This window comes from Hyla sarda, chromosome 2, assembly GCF_029499605.1.
Source record: "Hyla sarda isolate aHylSar1 chromosome 2, aHylSar1.hap1, whole genome shotgun sequence".
Taxonomy (NCBI): domain Eukaryota; kingdom Metazoa; phylum Chordata; class Amphibia; order Anura; family Hylidae; genus Hyla; species Hyla sarda.
The window spans coordinates 304,963,830-304,985,708 of record NC_079190.1 but is presented as its reverse complement, the minus strand read 5'-3'; the positions used below and the strand labels follow the sequence as shown (position 1 = coordinate 304,985,708).

Below are 21,879 nucleotides of genomic sequence, written 5' to 3'. Positions count from 1 at the left end.
AGATGTCCAGAGTGTGGTCAACCGCTTCTTCAGGAGAGGATGGATTAGGCAGTAGAACTGGAAGAGAAATGACCTGGTTGGTATTGGAGAAAGTCGGAACCTTAGGAAGGAAGGTAGGTAAAAACCTCAACAGGACTCTGTCCTGTAGAAAAACAGTGTAAGGCTCGAAAGCCGAAAGGGCCTGAAGCTCACCCACTCTCTTGGCTGAGGTTATGGCCAATAAAAAAGTGACTTTAAGGGATAAATACCTAAAGTCTACTTCTTCCAGAGGTTCAAAGGGGGGAGCGCATAACCCCCTGAGAACAGTGGTTAAATCCCAACTGGGAATAGGTCTGAGAACTGTAGGTTTAAGTCTTTCAGCCCCTTTGAGGAATCTTCTAACCAGGGATTCTTGTGATAGAGACCTGCCTAGGAAGGCAGAGAATGCTGCGACCTGAACCTTTAAGGTGGATGGGCTAAGACCCTTGTCAAGGCCATCCTGGAGAAAACGCAGTATTGCAGAAAGAGGAGGATCTGAGGTAACTACCTCTTTCGTTGCACACCATTGAAGGAAAATCTTCTTTATCCTGGAGTAAACCTTGTTTGTAGACTCTGCTCTCGAGTGTGCAATAGTTCTCAAGACCTCCGCAGGAAGCCCACTCCTTAGTAGGGTCCTGTCAATCTCCAGGCTGTCAGATTGAGTCTCCTCAGATCTAGGCAGGAGCCTGTGTTGTGAGACACAAGGTTCTGCACGTGGGGAAGCCTCCAATAACACCCCTGACTCATCCTCATGAGTTGGGTGAACCAGGACCTCTTCGGCCAGAATGGGATGATGGCAATCACTGAGGTCTGGTCTTGCCTGACTTTCATCAATACCCTGGGTATCATGGAAAGTGGAGGGAATATGTAGGCCAGCCTGAACCTCCATGCGATGGACAGAGCGTCTATCGCCACCGGATTGTCCTCCTTGTAAAGGGAACAAAACTTGCTCACTTTGGCATTCAGCCGGGTTGCCATGAGGTCTATTTCTGGTGTACCCCACTTCAGGGTTATCCTCCTGAAGATCTTCTCGTTGAGAGACCAATCTCCCTGGACTGCAAGCCCGCGACTTAGACGATCTGCCACTACGTTGAGATCCCCCTTGATGTGGACTGCAACAAGGTGGGATAGGTTGAGCTCTGCCCATGATAGAATAAGTCCGGTCTCCCTGAGGAGCACTTGGGACTTTGTGCCACCCTGTCTGTTGATATAAGCCACTACAGTGGTGTTGTCTGACCGGACTCTTATTGCTTTCCCTAAGATATGGGGAGCAAAGTGGAGGAGCGCAAGACGAACTGCTCTCAGTTCTCTCATGTTGGATGAGAGTAACCTTTCCTGAGGGGTCCAGGTACCCTGAACCGGATGGTCGTCCAGATGGGCTCCCCACCCTAGAAGGGAGGCGTCTGTGGTCAGAGTGATCCACAGAGGTTGAATCAAGGACTTCCCATCTGTCAGGTTCGTCCACCACCTGAGAGAGGCACGGACTTCGGACGACAGGGTGCACTTTTTGTCCAACCCACTGGGGTTGCGATTCCAGGCAGTCAAGACCTGATCTTGGAGAGGTCGGAGGTGCCACAGGGCCCAGGGGACTGCTTCTGCAGACGCTGACATGTGGCCCAACATCTTCATTAGAGTTCTGATGGGCACTCTGCGTGGTACCGACAAAAACTCTGCGGCTTTTATGACGCGCTCTCTCCTTTCTGGGGTGAGAGACAGCGTCATCCGAGAGGAGTCTAGGACAAACCCCAGAAACCTTCTTGAGGTAGATGGGATGATCTCGGATTTTTCCCAATTTATGAGCCACCCTAGGTGTTGAAGAAAATCCAGGGTCAGTTGAAGATGAGCTTGAAGAATGTCTAGAGTCGCGGCTTTTAAAAGCCAGTCGTCTAGATAAGGAACAATCTCTAGGCCTTTTAGTCTTAGAGCAGAGACAACTGGAGCCACCACCTTTGTGAAGGTGTGGGGAGCGGAGGTAATGCCGAACGGTAGAACAGCAAATTGGAAATGCCTTACCATACCTTTTATGGTGACGGCGATTCTTAAGAACTTCCTGTGGGCAGGAAATATAGGGACATGAAGGTATGCATCCTTCAAGTCTATAGTGACCATGAGATCTTGTGGGTTCAGGATACTGACCACCGAGCGAATGGTTTCCATTCTGAACCGCCTTTTCCTTATAAATCGGTTTAGGTAGCGCAGGTCTATTATCATGCGCCAGTCGCCATTTGGTTTGGGAACCAAAAATATCGGGGAGTAGACGCCAGATCCTCTTTGATCTGGGGGAACTTCTTCCAAAGCTTGCTTTCCCAAGTATTGGAGAACTGAGGTTTCTATGACAGCCTGTTTTGGCTGAGGAAGTAACTTTGTTAAGACAAACTTCCTTGGGGGAGGGGAGGTAAATTCTATCCTGTACCCCGACTGAATAACCTTCAGAACCCAGGGATCCTGGATTTCTTGCATCCAGGTTGTAAGGAATAAACTTAAACGTCCTCCTACTGGAGGAGGATGGGCAGATAGATTCTCTGCGACAAACACTTGAGGGGAAGGGAGAGGGAAAACGTTGGTGGATGTCAGTGGAGAGTCATAGCTCGGCCTTCCGGTCTTTACCGCGGCCGCGACCTCCACCACGTTTTTGAAAGGACTGACGTCTCTGGGATCTAGGAGGGCCCTGGGACTTCCCCCCTCTTGCTCTACCTTTACCCCGAAAGGCCTGAACAGGAAGGCACCTGCCTTTTTTGTCAGCATAACCTTCCATTATGCGATCCAGCTCAGAACCAAATAGCCAAGTAGGCTCGAAAGGCATCCCACACAAGTTAAACTTGGAGGTGTTGTCCGCTACCCAAGGGCGTAACCACAAGGGACGTCTGCTAGCAGAAGCGAGTGCCATGGACTTGGCAGCTAGCTTAAGGTGTTGCTGGGAGGCCTCGCAGAGGAAGTCTATACCAAGGAGGAGTGTCTTGAAGCTGTCCAAGATGTCTTCCCTAGGGACATTGTTGTCAATCTCAGTCTGTATGCGCTCCACACGCTCCTTCACGAAGTCAGACACTTCTCCCGAGGCAATAGCCACAGAGGCAGACGCTGATGCTGCTGAATATGTGCGTCTGAGAAGGGAATCCACCTTCCTATCAAGCGGGTCCTGGAGGTTGCTTCCATCATCCGCGGGAACCAAGACTCTCTTGGACAGTTTATTTACTGCCATATCAACCTTAGGAGGTGGCATCCAGGAATCAGATTCCGCATCCGAGAGAGGGTACATCAATTTGAAGGTACGAGTGACAAGCGCAGGTTTATCTGGGTGCTTCCACTCAGCCTTCATCATCTTTTTGCGTGCATCATTCACCTTGAAAACCCAAGGTTCTCTAGAGGTGGATGCAGAGGCTTCCCCTTGGTCAACATCCTGGTCCCTTGACCGGATGGACCTAAGTAATCTCTGCGTCTTTTCCGCAGGGAAAAGAGGCGGACACATCTTCACCTCAACAGGCTGTTCAGACTGTACAGATGACCTCTGGTCCAATACATCGATCGACATAACGGATTCTTCCGCCACAGAAGGAGGAGTGGATTCAGTTCTAGCTCTTTTGGGAACAAGAGCACTCTTAATTTCAGATATGGAATTTCCCATAAACTCCTTCATCCAGATGAACATGTCCTGGACAGTAGGTTCAGCTGGATTAGGGGGTGGACGGCAACCGGGACACCTGTTATATTCGTAAGCGTCCGGAAGCGGAGTGCCGCAATTGGCGCAAGCTAGATGGCGTTTTTTGGCGCTAGCCTTACGACCACCAGAGTGTGGGTCACTAGAGGAAGGAGTAGACATGACTCTGGAAAGAAAGAAAATAAGTTAGGGATAATAAACAAAATTATTATCGCCCTAACGCCAAATAGAGAGGGAGAGATACCTATAATGCAGATAGGAGCTCTAACCACTAATGCTAGGCTTGTAAATAGGACTAGCTATGATGGCAGCAGAGACAGAATGAAGGTCTCAGCTGTCTTTATATGGGAAAGGGCCCGGAAGCCCCGCCCCCTTCAGAGAAGATCAGCCTGCAATAGGCTGAAACACCCGGAAGGGAATTTTTAATAAAAATTATCCACTGAGCCCTTCCCTAACTAGGAAAGGGCTCACGCCTGACTTTTCACCTAAGTATAAAACTTAAAAGGCAGCGCAAAGCGCTGAAGAAAGTGAGGCCGGGACCGGAAGTCGTCAGATGACGTACTTCCGGTCCACGGCTCGCACAGTGTAATGGAGGCGAGCGTGAGCCGGGACACGTGGGACGCCAGGCGGGTAAGAAAAAAACCTGCAGCGGCATCCCTAATGCTATGAGGGATCACCGGATCCTTGTAGCAATAAAATAGTCAAAACAAATAGTTTTAAGATAAACCAGGCCGGAGGCCCAGATAATATAAAGAGAAAAAAACAGGGGGCAGTTGAAAAAGGTACTGCGCCCCAAAAATATCTCCCCAATACAGGGGAGACATCCAGGCAGGCTCCAAAGGAGCCTGCACCGTCCTGCTGTCCTTACACAGGACAGAAAAAAAGCGAGATGGCCTAGGGGAGGAGGCCTTTTATGGGGGGGCTAATTAATTTAAATTGCTTGGGCGGAATTAAAAATTCCACCGTCCTGCCAGCTTCACAGGGGCAGAACACCCCACTTGTGCTGCTGGTTAGGACGTAAGGGAAGCAGCAGTTTCCTCCTTACATTACAACCATGCACATTGTTATTCAGGGTATTCACGATGGTGAACTCATGAATATTAACATTAGCTAATGTTGTTTAGAGGTTACCTTGCGCTCCTTTGTGACCTTTCAGACTATTATATGCCTTGCACATGACGTGATCTTAGTTGGCCAACCAATGACTTTGTGACCTTTTCCAGCCTGATGCGCATTAATAACCTCAGAAATAAACATATTTGGTATCTGTTTGGATGTAAATGTCTGAACTATGAAAATATAATGTTAATGATCCTGTTCGGTGAATGGCGTGAATGTTAAAGAAAAGTCCAAAATTGCTGCTTTTTGGCCACATCACATTCCCCAAAAAATTATAAAAAGCCTAAGTGTACAGCATTAAAACAAAACCCTCCAAAATTGTGGTTTTCTTTATTAATTTCCTTACGCAAATAATATTCTTAGGGTTTTGCCTTACATTTTATCACCCCCAGGTGAGGGGACATTAAAAGGGTACTCCTGCGCGAAGACATCTTATCCCCTATCCAAAGGGTAGGGGATAAGATGCCTGACCGCGGGGGTCCCGCTGCTGGGGACTCCAGTGATCTTCCACGCCGCACCCCGTTAGAATCATCCCCCGGAGAGTGCTCGCTCCGGGTCTGATTACTAGCAATCACAGCGACGGAGCATAGTGACGTCACGGCTCCGCCCCCTCAATGCAACCTTTCTATTGTTTTGCAGAATTCCTCAGCAGTGTCCTTTTGAAGTCAATGGGGCTCTAAATTCCATCCAAATTCTGTGTGTTGTGCACAAGAAATTCTGCATATATTTTGCACAGAATATGCAAAAAGTTTGCTACCAGTTTAGCAGATAGCAAAGAAATTCCACTGTGAATATAGCATTAGACTGATGCACTTTGAAGTGCAGTTTGTAATTCAGTTACTTGAGCCAAAACTAGTAGTCCTGCAGTCCTTTCATTAGATCTCTGATTCCTTTAGAATTGACTCACTGCATTCCTATAGACCATGATTTTTTTTTAAGTAGAGTGAAAATATACTAAGGCTGGGTTCACACCACGTTTTCTTAAATACGGTTCCCGTATACGGTTTGGAGGAGGGGGCGGGGCTTAATCGCGGCGCCCGCACTCAGCCGTATTCGGGAACCGTATTTAATGCAAGTCTATGAGCCGACCGGAGTGAACCGCAGCCTCCGGTCGGCTTCGTTTTCGGCCGTATGCGGTGTCCCGACCGCAGGCAAAAACGTGGTCGACCACGTTTTTGCCTGCGGTCGGAAAACCGCATACGGCCGAAAACGAAGCCGACCGGAGGCTGCGGTTCACTCCGGTCGGCTCATAGACTTGCATTAAATACGGTTCCCGAATACGGCTGAGTGCGGGCGCCGCGATTAAGCCCCGCCCCCCTCCTCCAAACCGTATACGGGAACCGTATTTAAGAAAACGTGGTGTGAACCCAGCCTAAGACTACTTTCACAGGGCAGTGTTTCAGTCAGTATTTTGCATCAGTGTTTGTAAGTTAAAACCAGGAATGGCTACATAAACACACAGGGGGAGATTTATTAACCCCTTAGGGACTTCTCGGGGCCTATTTTCACCTTAAAGGGGTATTCCAGGCAAAACCTTTTTATATATATATATATATATATATATATATATATATATATATATATATATATATATATCTCAACTGGCTCCGGAAAGTTAAACAGATTTGTAAATTACTTCTATTAAAAAAATCTTAATCCTTCCAATAGTTATTAGCTTCTGAAGTTTTCTGTCTAACTGCTCAATGATGATGTCATGTCCCGGGAGCTGTGTATGATGGGAAAATATCCCCATAGGAACTGCACAGCTCCCGGGACGTGAGTCATCAGAGAGCAGTTAGACAGAAAACAACAACTCAACTTCAGAAGCTAATAACTATTTGAAGGATTAAGATTTTTTAATAGAAGTAATTTACAAATCTGTTTAACTTTCCGGAGTCAGTTGATATATAAAAAAAAAGTTTTGGCCTGGAATACCCCTTTAAGGATTCAGCAAATTTTCATTTTTGCATTTTTGCTTTTTTCCTCCTTCCTTTCTAATAATCATAACGCTTTCAATTTTGCACCTACAGACCCATATAAGGGCTTGTTTTTGCATCACCAATTCTACTTTGCAATGACATCACTTATTTTAGAACATAACCTGCGACAATACCAAAAGAAAAATTATTTGTGGGGTGAAATAAAAAAAGAAAACGTCATTTTGTAAATTTTGGTGGCTCCTGTTTCTACACAGTGCAATATTTGGTATAAATGACACCTTATCTTTATTCTGTAGGTCCATACAGTTACAAGGATACACAATTTATGTAGGTTTTATTTTAATACTTTAAAAAATTATAAACTACAAGCACCAAAATTAGTATGTTTAAAATTGGCATCTTATGACCCCAATAACTTTTTTTTTCCTGTGTACGGGGCGATATTAGGGCTCATTTTTTGCGCCGTCATCTTTAGTTTTTTATCTGTACCATTTTGTTTTTGATCGCTTTTTATAAATATTTTTATGGTATATGAAGTGGCCAAAAATGCACAATTTTAGACATTTACGCACGCGGCAGTACCACATATGATAATGTTTATTCTTTATTACATTATTTTATTTAAAAAATGAGAAAAGGGGGGGGGGGTGATTTAAACTTTTAATAGGGAAGGCGTTAATGAACTTTTAATAAAATAAAAAAATACACTTTTTTTCTTTTAGCTCCCATAGGGGGCTAAAACATGCAATCTTCTGATTTCATACACTGATCAGTGTTTTGCAATTGCAAAGCACTGATCAATGTAACCGATGCTCTGCTTCTCCTGCCTGCAGCAGATCGCTGATCGGACAACGGAGAGGCAGTTGAGGACCCTCCCATCGTCCAGTAAGCTGATCGGGACATCGCGATTTTGTCCAATAGTCCCGATCAGCTCCGCTGAGCTGAGCTGCCGGGATTCTTTTACTTTCATTTTAGATGCCGCAATCAACTTTGATCGTGGCGTCTAAAGGGTTAATGCCGGACATTGGCCCCATCGGCCGTGCCCGGCATTAGCCGTGGGTCCTGGCTGCCCGTAACAATCGGGACCCATCGGGTTTAACCCGTTCTCTGCTGGTGAGAACGGTTTAAACTCGATAAGTGGGTCCTGAGTCCTTAATGATCGGGGATGCAGGGCGTATGCATATGCCCTGCGTCCCAGAGAGGTTAAAACCTGTCCAGAGGAAAAGTTGCCCAATTGCCCATAGCAACCAATCACATAGCTTCTTTCATTTTGCAGAGGCCTTGTTAAATATGAAAGAAGCAAGCTGATTGGTTGCGATGGGCAACTTTTCCTCTTGACAGGTTCTGATAAATCTCCTCCAGAATAAATGGAAATCTTTCCATTATAATTTTTCTCTGTTGGGCTTCATCTAAGATTTGGCTAAAAATACTGACCAAAATACAGCTGTTTAAAAGTGGCATCAGGGTGCATCTATTCATTTTTGTCTTAATTAGAAAAAAATACTGAAATTATAAATATTGTGGAAGGACAAATAGAAAGAAAAGCCCATGTATATATATATATATATATATATACACATACATATATATATATATATATATATATATATATATATAGACACTCCTAGATCCTAGACTTGTTCAAACAAGTGACCTTGTTAAACCAAAACAATTGTTTTCAGAAATCAGAAAGTGTCAGAATACCAACTTTTCATAAGCAAGGAGTTCTTGCAGCATCAGATGGAATTGTAAGCAAAAGGAGCGTCTTTGAAAAAGAAGAAAGTACTACCAGATCAGATACCTCCAAAAAGGTGAGGAATATTTCCACATTCACTGAACTGTATGTAGAGCAATATATCGATATCATGGCTCAGATTCAGTACTACCAGATCAGATACCTTCAAAAAGGTGAGGAATATTTCCACATTCACTGAACTGTATGTAGAGCAATATATCAATACCAAGGCTCAGATTCAGTGTTGTGCGGTTTTTTTCGTATTTTTTTTTTTTCCACCAGATTTACTTGTAAAATTATAATGCACAAAATTTCCCCACGTACACAATTCTGGTAAAATTTGACTACTTTAAGGACACAGCTTATTTTGGCCTTAAGGACAGAGGAAATTTTTGCCATCCACGGAGCCATATGAGCGCTTGTTTTTTGTGTGACAATAGAAGTCAAACGTATAGACATCCTGTTTTACTGTGTTTGCAGTGCATAATAATGTAAGTTTCAGCTGTGCTTTAGGTTTAGGTTTAAAGTAGTCTTCGAGGATTTAAAATAAAAAAATGCATATGATTTACAACAAGAAAAAAAATTATGCACCTGTTAATCTGTATATTTATACCTTTAAATCTTTTTATAAATTTTGGCACATATGTGACTGTACATTTATTATCTACAGAAATTTCTGCTATAATTTATGCCAATATCTGGTCTACAGTGGGGCTGCACGATATATCGCAATCCCAATCGAGTCACGATAATTGTGGATTGCAGTATAACGATTTTGCCCTTTGCAAAATGTTGCGATTATGCTGGGAGGGGAAACAGTGAGACTGACGCCAGAGGGGCCGGGCCGCGCAGCATGGGAGCCACTGATCCCCGCAGCTTCTCACCCTCCGTGAAGCACGGTCCGGCTCCTCCAGCGTGAGTTTTACTGTTTCCCCTCTCAGCAGTGCCCAGTGGGAGGAGGTTAACCCCACCAAGGCTGGCCCCCATTTATAAACGGCACAGCCGTGTGGCAGGTATATGAAGCGAGCTCAGGAGCTGAGCTTACTTCATAGTGGCTCATGCCGGACATCACTGATCCGATTGATGTCCAGCATTAACCCTTTAGATGCTGCAATCAAAGTTGATTGCTGCGTCTTAAATGCAGAGGTAAGTGCTGGTAGCTCAGTGGAGCTGAGCAGGACACCCGCGGCAAAACCCAAAGTCCCAATCAGCTGGCTAATGCCGGTCATCACCGGGTGATCCAGGTGATGTCCGGCATAAACCCTTTAGATAAGTGCCGATAGCTCAGTGGAGCTGATCGGGACACTCGCGGTAAAACCAGCGGGGTCCCGATCAGCTGAGAGGATGTGCGGAGGTTTCCTCCCTTCCTCCGGTTCGTCCGATCGGCGCTCCAAAAATGCTGGCAGCCTCAGCAGCCTGTAGTAATGGAGTGCCGATAACACTGATCAATGCTGTGCTATGGCCCATTGATTAGTGCCTACAATCACAAGATTGCAAGTAATAGTCCCCATGACAGGTTTTTCCTAATATTGTGTCTCCAGCTGTTGCAAAACTAAAACTCCCAGCATGCCCAGACAGCCTTTGGTTGTCTGGGCATGCTGGAAGTTGTAGTATTGCAACAGGAAACATACTGTTTAAAAAAACAACTGCCCTATGGAGACAAAAAAATTGCAAAATTGCAAAAAAAAGTTAAAAGATAATACATGTGAATACGCCCCTCCCCTAATAAAAGTTTAACCCCTTTCTCCCCCCCCCCATTTTTACATAAAATAATGTAAACAAAAATAAACAAACATATGTGGCATTGCCACATGCATAAATGTCCAAACTATTAAAATATAACATTATAAGGTCAATGTCGTAAAAGGAAAAAGAAAAAAATACCAAATGCCAGGATTGCAAATTTTTGGTCACTTCATATACCAGAAAAATAGCTTATATAAAGTGATCAAAAATATATAAATAGTCCCAATAAAAACTACAGATCACGGCACAAAAATAACCCCCCATACAGCCCCATATACGAGAAAATGATATAAAAATTATTGAAGAACACAAATTTTTTTTTAACAAAAAGAAGTCATTTTTAGGTAATAAATTTAAATAAAACCTTTTTTTTACCATAGATTTTGAGTAAAATGAGCAATGTCATTACAAAGCACAACTGGTTGCGCAGAAAACAAGCCTCATATAGGTTGTAGGTGGAGAATTGAAAGCGTTGCGGCTATTAAAGTGAGGAGGGAAAAACAAAATTTTCCTTTCCCTGTCCTTAAGAAAATTCACTTACTCCCAGTGCTCCCTCCCACATGGCTGCGCTGCACTATACAGCAATGCAACAGCGCCTGAGTGTACAGACTTTACTATACCAGGTATTCTGCCCATTTCGTATCCTATGCCCTCCATTTTATTTTCTATTCAATGAACATGAAATAGACGGGGGGGGGTTGCTATATAAAATGAGGGGATTGGACATGAAATGGGAGAATTTCACCATTTGTTTATTATATCGCATATCGATATCGCAAATGTTACCACCATAAACGCAATCGCACATTTTTCCCAAATCTTGCAGTCCTACAGCCCTATGCCATGGCTCCAGATAACAACTGAATGGTGGGGGTGCTAGGAAGTCGGTCTTTTTTTATGCACTACGGTCAAGGTGATGATAATATTTTTTATCCTAGGCTGACGAAATCTCTAAGTAGATTCTAGGAATTGCTGCAAAACTTCATGATTTTCTTCTTTTTCCCCAGGATTTAAATCTTCCAGGAGATGTTGCATCTCGTATTAACCAGTGGAGCAACAAGATACAACAAAGTTCAAGTTCATCTTCTGGCTCAAAAGTATTGGCTTACTACCCAGATATGTCATAAAGGAAATAGTTTTATAATTGTCTTATTTTGATAATTGTCAAAATGTACTTTTATAGGACTTCAAAACTGTGGATGTAGAAAGTAAAAGAAGGTTATGGCAGCAGCGGTCTCAGTCTTCAAGTGATACCAAGGTAAACCTAAACTGTAAAGCTTTGAAATAAAAATAAAGGGAACTAGTCATTAGGGCTGGGCGCCAAATGTGTGTATCACGGTATTTTTTAAACTTTTGGCGGTTCCACGTTATATAATGGTATTTCCTAGAGCACCCCCCCTGCCCCATATTAATTATCAGCCCACATCCCCATCGGGGTAAATACTCACGTCACCCGCATGTGATGCCCTCCTCGTCCTGATTATTGCGGCCACCGGCGCTGACACTCTATACTGTGCGGTATCCCTATGACCGGGCTGCAAAAGGTGAACAAAATAAACTTTAACGCACCTACATCGGCCTTACACTGGGGACAGGAACGTCGGAGAGCCGCCAGCCTATCACCGGCCGCAGCAATGTTCAGCCTCGGCCGTTGATAGGCTGAGCTCACTGTCATGTAAGAAGCCGGCTTCTCACATGACAGTGGGCTCAGCCTATCACTGGCCGAGGCGGAACATCGCTGCGGCCGGTGATAGGCTGACGGCTGTCCGACGTTCCCGTCCCCAGGAAGAGAGTGAGGCCGATACCGGACCAACAGGAGGTGAGTTAAAGCTTATTTTGTTTATAGGGCATAGGGCTACCGCACAGTATAGAGCAGTGGTGTTCAACCTGCGGACCTCCAGATGTTGCAAAACTACAACTCCCAGCATGCCCGGACAGCCGTTGGCTGTCCGGGCATGCTGGGAGTTGTAGTTTTGCAACATCTGGAAGTCCGCAGGTTGAACACCACTGGTATAGAGTGTCAGCGCCGGCAGCTGCAACAAACAGGACGAGGAGGGCTGCGCATGCGGGTGATATGTGAGTAGTACCCTGATGGGGACAGAGCTGGGCTGGGCTAATAATTAATTGGGGGGGGGCAGAACAGCGCTCGCAGGTACCATAGGATTAGTTCCCCGATGTGGGGACAGCGCAGCGCTGGGCTGATAATACATTCATTCCCGAGGGGGAGGGGCCAAACCGGTATTGCGGTATGGGTTGAAATTCATATCGTGCAGCACAAAAGTTTCGGTATTCGGTATGAATCGGCATACCGCCCAGCCCTACTTGTCATTAGAAACTTTCCCTATATAATGGGGTATAAACAGCATGCTCACCAAATCCGGATGCTTCATTGCTGGCAGCAATACTGTAGAAAATAAGTTTGAAAGTTGTACCATGTTGTATGCTAATGAAGTGTAATTAGTTCCTGGGGCATTTTGAATCCTGAGGTAGTCAGTCACAGTGCTCCAAGCTGTAACCAGTCTTCAATGAAATCGTTGGTTGTCAATCCTTGGAGTAGGAGTGGTTACAGCCCGGAGAACCAATGACTACCTTAGAAAGCCCCAGGACTACTTACTCCTTATTAGCATGCGGCACAGGAAAAGTTTCCAAAATATTTTATGGGTATCGCTGCTGGCCCTGAAGACATCTAGATATAGTGATCAAGCTAATTTTACCATATATGATGTCAACAGTTATAAAGGGTAAAATCTGATGACAGGTTCCCTTTAAACATGTCTAGAATAGGATATTTATACATCTTGAGAAGTTAGGAAGACTTCCTTGTGCAAATTGACTTACATGCACAACGAGATTATATTTTTAACCCTTTAAGGACTCTGCCCATTTGGGCCTTAAGGACTCAGACAATTTTATTTTTACATTTTCGTTTTTTCCTCCCCGCCTTCTAAAAATGATCTCTCTTTTATATTTTCATCCACAGACCAGTATGAGGGCTTGTTTTTTGTGCGACCAGTTGTCCTTTGTAATGACATCACTAATTTTACCATAAAATGTATGGCGCAACCAAAAAAGCACTATTTGTGTGGGGAAATTGATAAGAAAACTGCAATTTTGCTAATTTTGGAAGGTTTCGTTTTCACGCCGTACACTTTATTGTAAAATAGACCTGTTTTCTTTCTTCTGTGGGTCAATACTAGAGATGAGTGAACTTACAGTAATTCGATTCGTCAAGGACTTCTCGGCTCGGCGTTTGCTGACTTTAGCCTGCATAAATTAGTTCAGCTTTCAGGTGCTCCGGTGGGCTGGAAAAGGTGGATACAGTCCTAGGAGAGTCTCCAGTCCACCGGAGCACCTGAAAGCTGAACTCATTTATGCAGGCTAAAGTCAGCAAACGCCGAGCCGAGAAGTTCGTGACGAATCGAATTACTGGAAGTTCGCTCATCTCTAGTCAATACAATTAAAATGATGCTCATGGTTACATACTTTTCTATTATTGTACCGCTTTAAAAAAAGTATGTTTAAAATCTCTCTATTTTGCTGACCTATAACTTTTTTATTTTTCTGTATAAGCGGTGGTATGAGGGCTCATTTTTTGCGCCATGATCTGTGCTTTTTATTGATACCACATTAGTATATTTTATAAAAAAAATGTTTTAAATAAAATGTTATAAAAAAAGCAGCAATTTTTGACTTTTTTTTAACGTTCCCGACGTTCACCGTACGGGATAATTGACATTTATATTTTAATATTTCAGATATTTACGCATGCGGCGATACCAAATATGTTTATTAAAAAATATTTTTACACTTTTTGGGGGGTAAAAAGGGAGAAAAGGGGACAATTTTCATTTTTATTGGGGAAGGGGATTTTTCGCATTTTTTTTTCCTTTTTTCCCTCTTATTTTTACACTTTAATAGTACCCATAGGGGACTATTTATAGCAATCATTTGATTGCTAATACTGTTCAGTGCTATGCATAGGGCATAACACTGATCAGTATTATCGGCGATCTTCTGCTCTGGTCTGCTCGAGATGGACGGAGGCAGGTGAGGGGACCTCCGGCCGCCATGCTGGAGGATCGGATCCCCACGGCAGCGCTGCGGGCGATCTGATCATCCATTTTAGTGACTGCACTCCTGCAGATGCCATGATCTGAATTGATCACGGCATCTGAGGGGTTAATGGCGGACATCCGCGCGATCGCAGATGTCGGCCAGTACCGGCAGGTCCCTGGCTGCTATCAGCAGCCGGGACCTGCCGCGCATGACCCGAGCGTCCAGGTGAATTAAGTACCACGGCACCAGGATGTACATTTACGTCCTGCGTCGTTAAGGGGTTAATACAGAAAGAGTGCATATGTATGCCTTGTGTTTGCTTGAGCACATTTCTTGTCCATGAAAGTAAGAAATAGAGTTCAGAAAAAAATCAGATCTTTGCAACGAGAATATAGAACACATCATGTAGCAGAAAGATCAAAAGGTATCTTCACATGAAAGAAATTCTAGTGACATCATCAATTGGAATTACCTCCGTGATTGTACAGCCCTGATTGCAACCATGTAACACCCCCAAAGTGTGTGAACCCACTGTGCCACTAGAGTGATCCCAGTAAGTGACAGCTGGCTGAGCAGGCCAGAACGCCCTGGCGCCAAGCACCAGGGATACAGGCAGGTGGGGGGGTGAGGTGACGCAGGAGATGGATAATAACAGCAGGCAGCAGCAGAGAAGGGCAGATGACTAGTACAGCTGGTGCTGTTAAAACAGCAAAGCTGGGTATCTCAGATGCAGCTAAATAGCAAGGGTTTGGTCAGCAGACAGGAGCAGAGGAATCAGTCAGGATAACAGGAACACAGGTACACGGCAGACAGAAACCTTAGCTGTAGAAAGGTACAATATTGCTCAGACACCACTGTAAGGGAGGAGTGCTCTCTTATAGGTGGTGCCTGGCAGGGATTAGAGGGGGATCAAATAGAGAGCTCACAGAAGTCTCAGCCAGTGCTCGAGGGCAGAGGGGAAACTGCAGCAATGGCTAAAACAGGAGAGAGTCCAGAAGAGGAAGGCCAGGGTACACAATATGGCACTGAGGATGTTGCATGATGCTGGTAAGAGCCAGGACACATAGCACAATGGTGGTTGCCAACCAGCAGTGTTACATACCATTGTTACATAGTTACATAGTTAGTACGGTCGAAAAAAGACATATGTCCATCAAGTTCAACCAGGGAATTAAGGGGTAGGGGTGTGTTATTGCTATTTTAATATGAAAAGTTGCTGTGCCCTAACATTAGGTACATACATTGAGGCTAAAGTGCCTTCCAGTGCTGGGACCACTGTGTATTACTACACAGTGCATCCACAGCGCATGTGCCGTCCCCGGGTCCTGAGTTGACAGAGCGAGTGCTCGCTCCCAGAGTCTATGCGCTCAGTGCGTATGTGCTGTAGTAGAGGCAGTGAGCGAACGAGCGTCTGCCTCTAGTACAGCACATGCGCACAGACATCGGGAGCGAGGCTCGCTCTATCAACTCAGGACGCGGCGGCGCACGCACGTTAGGGCCGACAGGACAGGCGCATGCGCTGTGGTAGCACTGTGTAGTAAGACAAAGCGGTCCCAATGCTGGAAGGCAGGATAGGCATGGCGACAGGGCTTTTTATTAGTAAGAAAAGAAGAACAAACAGCAATAAAGGTATGGATGCAATCACCTTATAATCATCTGGAACACCATTATAGTGGTCTGTGGCGTCAAAATATGATGGCATTTGCGCTTTAAGGACGCCGCCTGTTTTTACCTTAACCACTTAGGGACCCAGGGCGTACCTTGCTCCCTGGTACTTAATGACCTAGGGCATACCTGTACGCCCATGGGAATTCTGGTCCCTGCTGCTCACAGGTCGGGGACCGGACTGGGATGCCTGCTGAACCCCTGGGGGGGGACCCTGAGACCTTTCCATGTCTGCGATCGCTGGTCAATTCTGACCGGCGATCTGCAGCGATTCCGGGTCATACGGGTTGTCTGGTGACCCGGAAAATAAGGTGGATCGGGGCGGTCCAAGACACCCTGAAGGGATAGGAGTGAAGTAGCAGGGGTGCAACCCCTCCTATCCCTGCTAATGGTCAGTCAGTAGCGACCGACCAATAGCAGATCGGGGGCGGGGGGTTAAAGTTTGGTTCCCCCGCTCTGCCCACCCACGGTAGTCTGGGCAGAACGGGGGAACTGTCCTGTGACTGGTGGTCACGTACTGTCGGGCAACGATCGGCGGCGATGAGGTGCGGCTTCCTGGTGTGGCGATCCTGCTGACTACCGAAGCCAGTGAGTTGTTGCCTAGCAACATCTGGAGGGCTACAGTTTGGAGACCACTTTACAGTGGTCTCTAAACTGTAGGCCTCCAGATGTTGCAAAACTACAACTCCCAGCATGCCCAGACAGCTGTTTGCGAGGGCTACCGTTTGGAGATCACTGTGCAGTGGTTTCTAAACCCTAGCCCTCTAAATCTTGCAAAACTACAACTCCAAGCATGCAGGAACAGCAAACTCACCATGCTGGGAGATGTAGTTGTGTACAGGGTACAATCACACTGTCGAGTTTACAGTGAGTTTCCCGCTTCAAGTTTGAGCTGCGGCAAATTTTCCGCCACAACGCAAACTCCTAGCCGGAAACTCACCGTAAACCCACCATGTGAATGTACCCTAAAAACATTACACTACACTAACACATAATAAAGGGTAAGACACTACATATACACCCCCCCTTACACTGCCCCCCCCCCCCCCCAATAAAAATTTAAAACGCATCGTACGGCAGCCACTGACTGTCCAGGCATGCTGGGAGTTTAGCAACAGCTGAAGACACACTGTTTGGGAATCACTGGCATAGAATACCCCTATGTCCACCCCTATGCAATCCCATATTTAGTCCTCAAATGCCCATGGTGCTCTCTCACTTCGGAGCCCTGTCATATTTCAGGGAAACAGTTTAGGGCCACTTATGGGGTATTTCCGTACTCGGGAGCAATTGTGTAATAAATTTTGGGGGGCTTTTTCTCCTTTTACCTCTTATGAAAAGTTGGGGGCTACACCAGCCTGCTGGGGTAATTTTATTTTTTTTTTATACACTAACATGCTGGCTTTTTATTTTCACGAGGTAAAAGGGGAAAAAAATTAAAATAAAAATTGTAACACAATTTCTCCTGAGTACAGAAATACCCCATATGTGGGCGTAAAATGCTGTGAGAGCGCCATGTACATTTGAGTCCTAAATTGGTGATTTGCACAGGGGTGGCTGATTTTACAGCAGTTCTGACATGAACGCAAAAAAAAAAAAAAATAGCCACATGTGACCCCATTTTGGAAACTACACCCCTCACGGAACATAACAAGGGGTATATTGAGCCTTAACACCCAACAGGTGTTTGATGAATTTTCGTTAAAGTTGGATGGGAAAATGAAAAAATGCTGGTGTTACCAAAAATTTTTCATTTTGACAAGGGAAAATAGAAAAAAAAAAGCCCCCCAAAATGTGTAACCCCATTTCTTCTTCAAATGGGGTCCCATGTGGGGGGGGGGGGTCCACTGTTCTGGCTCCACGGGGTGCTTTGTAAACGCACAAGGCCCCCGACTTCTATTCCAACCAAATTCTCTCTCCAAAAGCTCAATGGCTCTCCTTCTCTTCTGAGCATTGTAGTGCGCCAGCAGAGCACTTGACGTCCATACATGGGATATATCCATACTCAGAAAAAATGGGGTTACAAATTTTAGGGGGCATTTTCTACTATTAGCCCTTGTAAAAATAAAAAATTTGGGGAAAAGCCAGCATTTTAGTGAAAACTATTTTCATTTACACATCCAACTTTATTGAAAAGTCATCAAACACCTGTGGGGTGTTAAGGCTCACTGTACCCCTTGTTACGTTCCTTGAGGGATGTAGTTTCCAAAATAGTATGCCATGTTTTGTTTTTTTTTCCTTGTGTTCTGGCACCATAGGGGCTTCCTAAATGCGACATGCCCCCCAAAACCATTTCAGCAAAATTTGCTTTCCAAAAGCCAAATGGGACTCCTTTTCTGAGCATTTTAAGTCCACACATGGGGTATTTCCATACTCCAAAGAAATGGGGTTACAAATTTTGGGGGGCCATTACCCTTTACCATTACCCTTTGTAAAAATTGTAAATTTGGGGGGGGAAATGCACTTTAGTGAAAAAAAAACATTTACACATCCGACTTTAACGAGAAGTCGTCAAACACCTGTAGGGTGTTGAAGGGGTTGTGCGCTGCCCTGCAGTTCGGAGCTCCGCTCACACGTCCGGAAGTTAATTACTCCAAACGCTGTGTGCGGGCTCCAAACGAAGGGGCCGGGCATGACGTCACGCCCGGCGGCCGCGAACACGGAAGCCCGCACACAGCGTTTGGAGTAATTAACTTCCGGACGTGTGAGCGGAGCTCCGAACTGCAGGGCAGCGCACAACCCCTTTTTTTTCACTAAAGTGCATTTCCCCCCAAATTTACAATTTTTACAAAGTGTAATGGTAATGGCCCCCCAAAATTTGTAACCCCATTTCTTTGGAGTATGGAAATACCCCATGTGTGGACTTAAAATGCTCAGAAAAAGGAGTCCCATTTGGCTTTTGGAAAGCAAATTTTGCTGAAATGGTTTTTGGGGGGCATGTTGCATTTAGGAAGCCCCTATGGTGCCAGAACACAAGGAAAAAAAACAAAAAACATGGCATACTATTTTGGAAACTACACCCCTCAAGGAACGTAACAAGGGGTACAGTGAGCCTTAACACCCCACAGGTGACGTCACGCCCGGTGGCTGCGAACACGGAAGCCCGCACACAGCGTTCGGAGTAATGAACTTCCGGACGCTGTGAGCGGAGCTCCGAACTGCAGGGCAGTGCACAGCCCCTTTAAGGCTCACTGGACCCCTTTTTACATGCCTTGAGGGGTGTAGTTTCCAAAATAGTATGCTATGTGTTTTTTTTTCCTGTTCTGGCTCAATAGGGGCTTCCTAAATGCGACATGCCCCCCAAAACCATTTCAGCAAAATTCACTCTCCAAAATCCCATTGTCGCTCCTTCCCTTCTGAGCCCTCTAGTGCACCCACAGAGAACTTTATATCCACATATGAGGTATTTCCTTACTCAAGAGAAATTGGGTTACAAATTTTGCGGGCTTTTTCTCCTATTACCCCTTGTAAAAATTCAAAAATGTAGTCTACAAGAACAAGTGCGTGTAAAAAAATGAAGATTTTAAATTCTCTCCTTCACTTTGCTGCTATTCCTGTGAAACACATAAAGGGTTAACAAACTTTCTGAATGTCATTTTGAATACTTTGAGGGTTGCCGTTTCTATAATAGAGCCATTTGTGGGTATTTCTAATATGAAGGCCCTTCAAATCCACTTCAAAACTGAACTGGTCCCTCAAAAATTTCAATTTTGAAAATTGCAACTTTTAAACTCTCTGATGTCTTCCAAAAGTAAAAACATGTCAACTTTATGATGAAAATATAAAGTAGACATATTGTATATGTGAATCAATATAAAATGTATTTAGAATGTCTATTTTCCTTATAAGCAGAGAGCTTCAAAGTTAGAAAAATGCAAAATTTTGAAATTTTTCATGAAATTTAGAAATTTTTCACCACCAAGTATCGACGAAAATTTACCACTATGTTAAAGTAGAATATGTCATGAAAAAACTATCTCTGAATCAAATTCACAAGTAAAAGCATCCCAGTTATTAATGCTTAAAGTGACTGGGTCCTTAAATGGGCACTGTCAGATATAAAAACTTTTGATATGTTGTAAAACATGCAAAACCAAATAGGTTTTACAATTGCTTTCATTAGAAAATCCTGCTGTGTCCATGCGTCATCACCTATGTCATGGACAGACTTCCTTGATTGACAGCTGTGAGCGCAGGGCTCACAGCTGGAGGAAAAATCTTCCCACTGTCAGCTTGTGTCCCACTACTGTCAGTGAGGACAAGCTGGGAGTTGTAGTTTTGGTAATGCTAGGGGAGATGTGAGCAGACAGCATACTAAAGGGAGGGGGCGGAGACCTGCAAAGTGAGGCAACGCCCCCTCCCTTTGAGAGGAATTCAGACTAGTGAGCTAAATTAAAAGTGTAATAAAATAAATAAATAAAGGTGCTAGACACATAAAAATTAGATGTACATGGTCAGGATCAGGTACGGAGTGATATATTAAAAAAAAAAAAAGTTTCTTGTTGGATCTGACGGGTACGCTTTAAGGTGAAAATGGGCTGGGTCCTTAAGGGGTAATGACCAAGCCCAATTTTTGGCAATTGTGAGATTGTTTTTTCATGACATATTGTACTTTATATTAGTGGTAAATCTTTGTTGATTCATGCAACATTTTTGTGAAAAACTAAAAAATATTGGTAAAACATTTTTTCATGGCATTCACTGTATGTTAAAAATAATTTTATTTTTATTCTGTGGGTCGGTACGATTATGGCGATACCCAATTTATATAGCTTTTTTATGTAGTTTTTCCTCTTTTCAACAAAATCCTTTTTCCCCTTTTGTGTTGTCATGTTCTGACAGCCATAACCTTTTTTTTTTATTTTTCATCCAACACCATTGTGTGAGGGCATATTTTTTGTGAGACCTGACAAGCTTACTTTTTAGGATTCAGACCTCAAGGTATAGGGTGAACTTGGAATGTAAGTAAGACTGGTTGTACAAAATTAATTATGCTTTATTTAGGTAAAATATGACTGCCTATTATCTGAGCAGGGCCCTTGCTACAGATATAGTACATACACCATATAATAAAATGTGGTAAAATCAAATATGGTAAAATATAGTTGCTGGGACTTGCCATCTTCATGGAAGGTTGCGGTGAGATGCTGACTCCCTTACCCGTCGGCATCTCACCGCAACCTTCCATGAAGACAGCAAGTCCCAGCGATAACATCTTCACATCGCAGTATTCATCTGACTCGCAGGTAATATCCTTCTATTAGGCCGGGGAATACCCGTGCCATACCTACAACGCTCACAACTTGATTCACACCGTGTATTCCAACTTATGGATTTTACAAGACTTTGAAAACCTATATATGCTGTAAAGGGTTTCACTCTGGGATCGTCCTTTGCCGTAGCCAAAGGACACGTTTTTCCACAATAAACCGGCAAACAATGAGTCCTTTCTACAATTCTGGCTCCTCGCCAGGTTTATTAACCGGGATGCAGGATAAACAAAACATAAAAATAACTCCTAGGCCGTCTAGCCACTCACTACACATGTAGCATGCCCTGACTAATAACTGATGGGCTTTTCCCTGTCAGTTTAAACACAATAAGTCCTGCAGCCTTATAAGACACAGTTCACATTTGAACATAAAGTCCCATTCGTACAGCCACCTGCTATATGTTACAGAAGCCACGTCTCTCACTCCGGGAGTCCACGCTTGTGTCCTCAGCAGCCCTTGCTGTGCCCGCCTGGCACTGGACACGGTGTCTCCCCCCTCTAACAGCCACTTCTGTCTAGGGGAGAGCCCAGATTATTCAGTTTCTCTTGCTTTTAAGGACCCTTCCCCTTTCTGCTGCCTCATTGATTAGTCCACAGGTGGAGATTTCTGCAGGATCAGTGTGGGAAATGCACCCTTTCCTTGCCACACTGTCACAATGCGCATTACACTGGA

At 44.5% G+C, this 21,879-nt stretch overlaps 1 protein-coding gene across 1 annotated transcript in view; it reads left to right on the top strand.

The window, feature by feature from the left end:
* LAD1 (ladinin 1) overlaps positions 1–21,879 on the top strand; it is a 190,973-nt gene that overhangs the window by 163,161 nt on the left and 5,933 nt on the right. Inside the window, exons 9-11 of the mRNA XM_056557618.1 lie at positions 8,415–8,543; positions 11,221–11,310; positions 11,397–11,471. Of these exons, the coding sequence (XP_056413593.1) occupies positions 8,415–8,543; positions 11,221–11,310; positions 11,397–11,471 (294 nt within the window). The remainder of the gene's footprint in view (positions 1–8,414; positions 8,544–11,220; positions 11,311–11,396; positions 11,472–21,879) is intronic.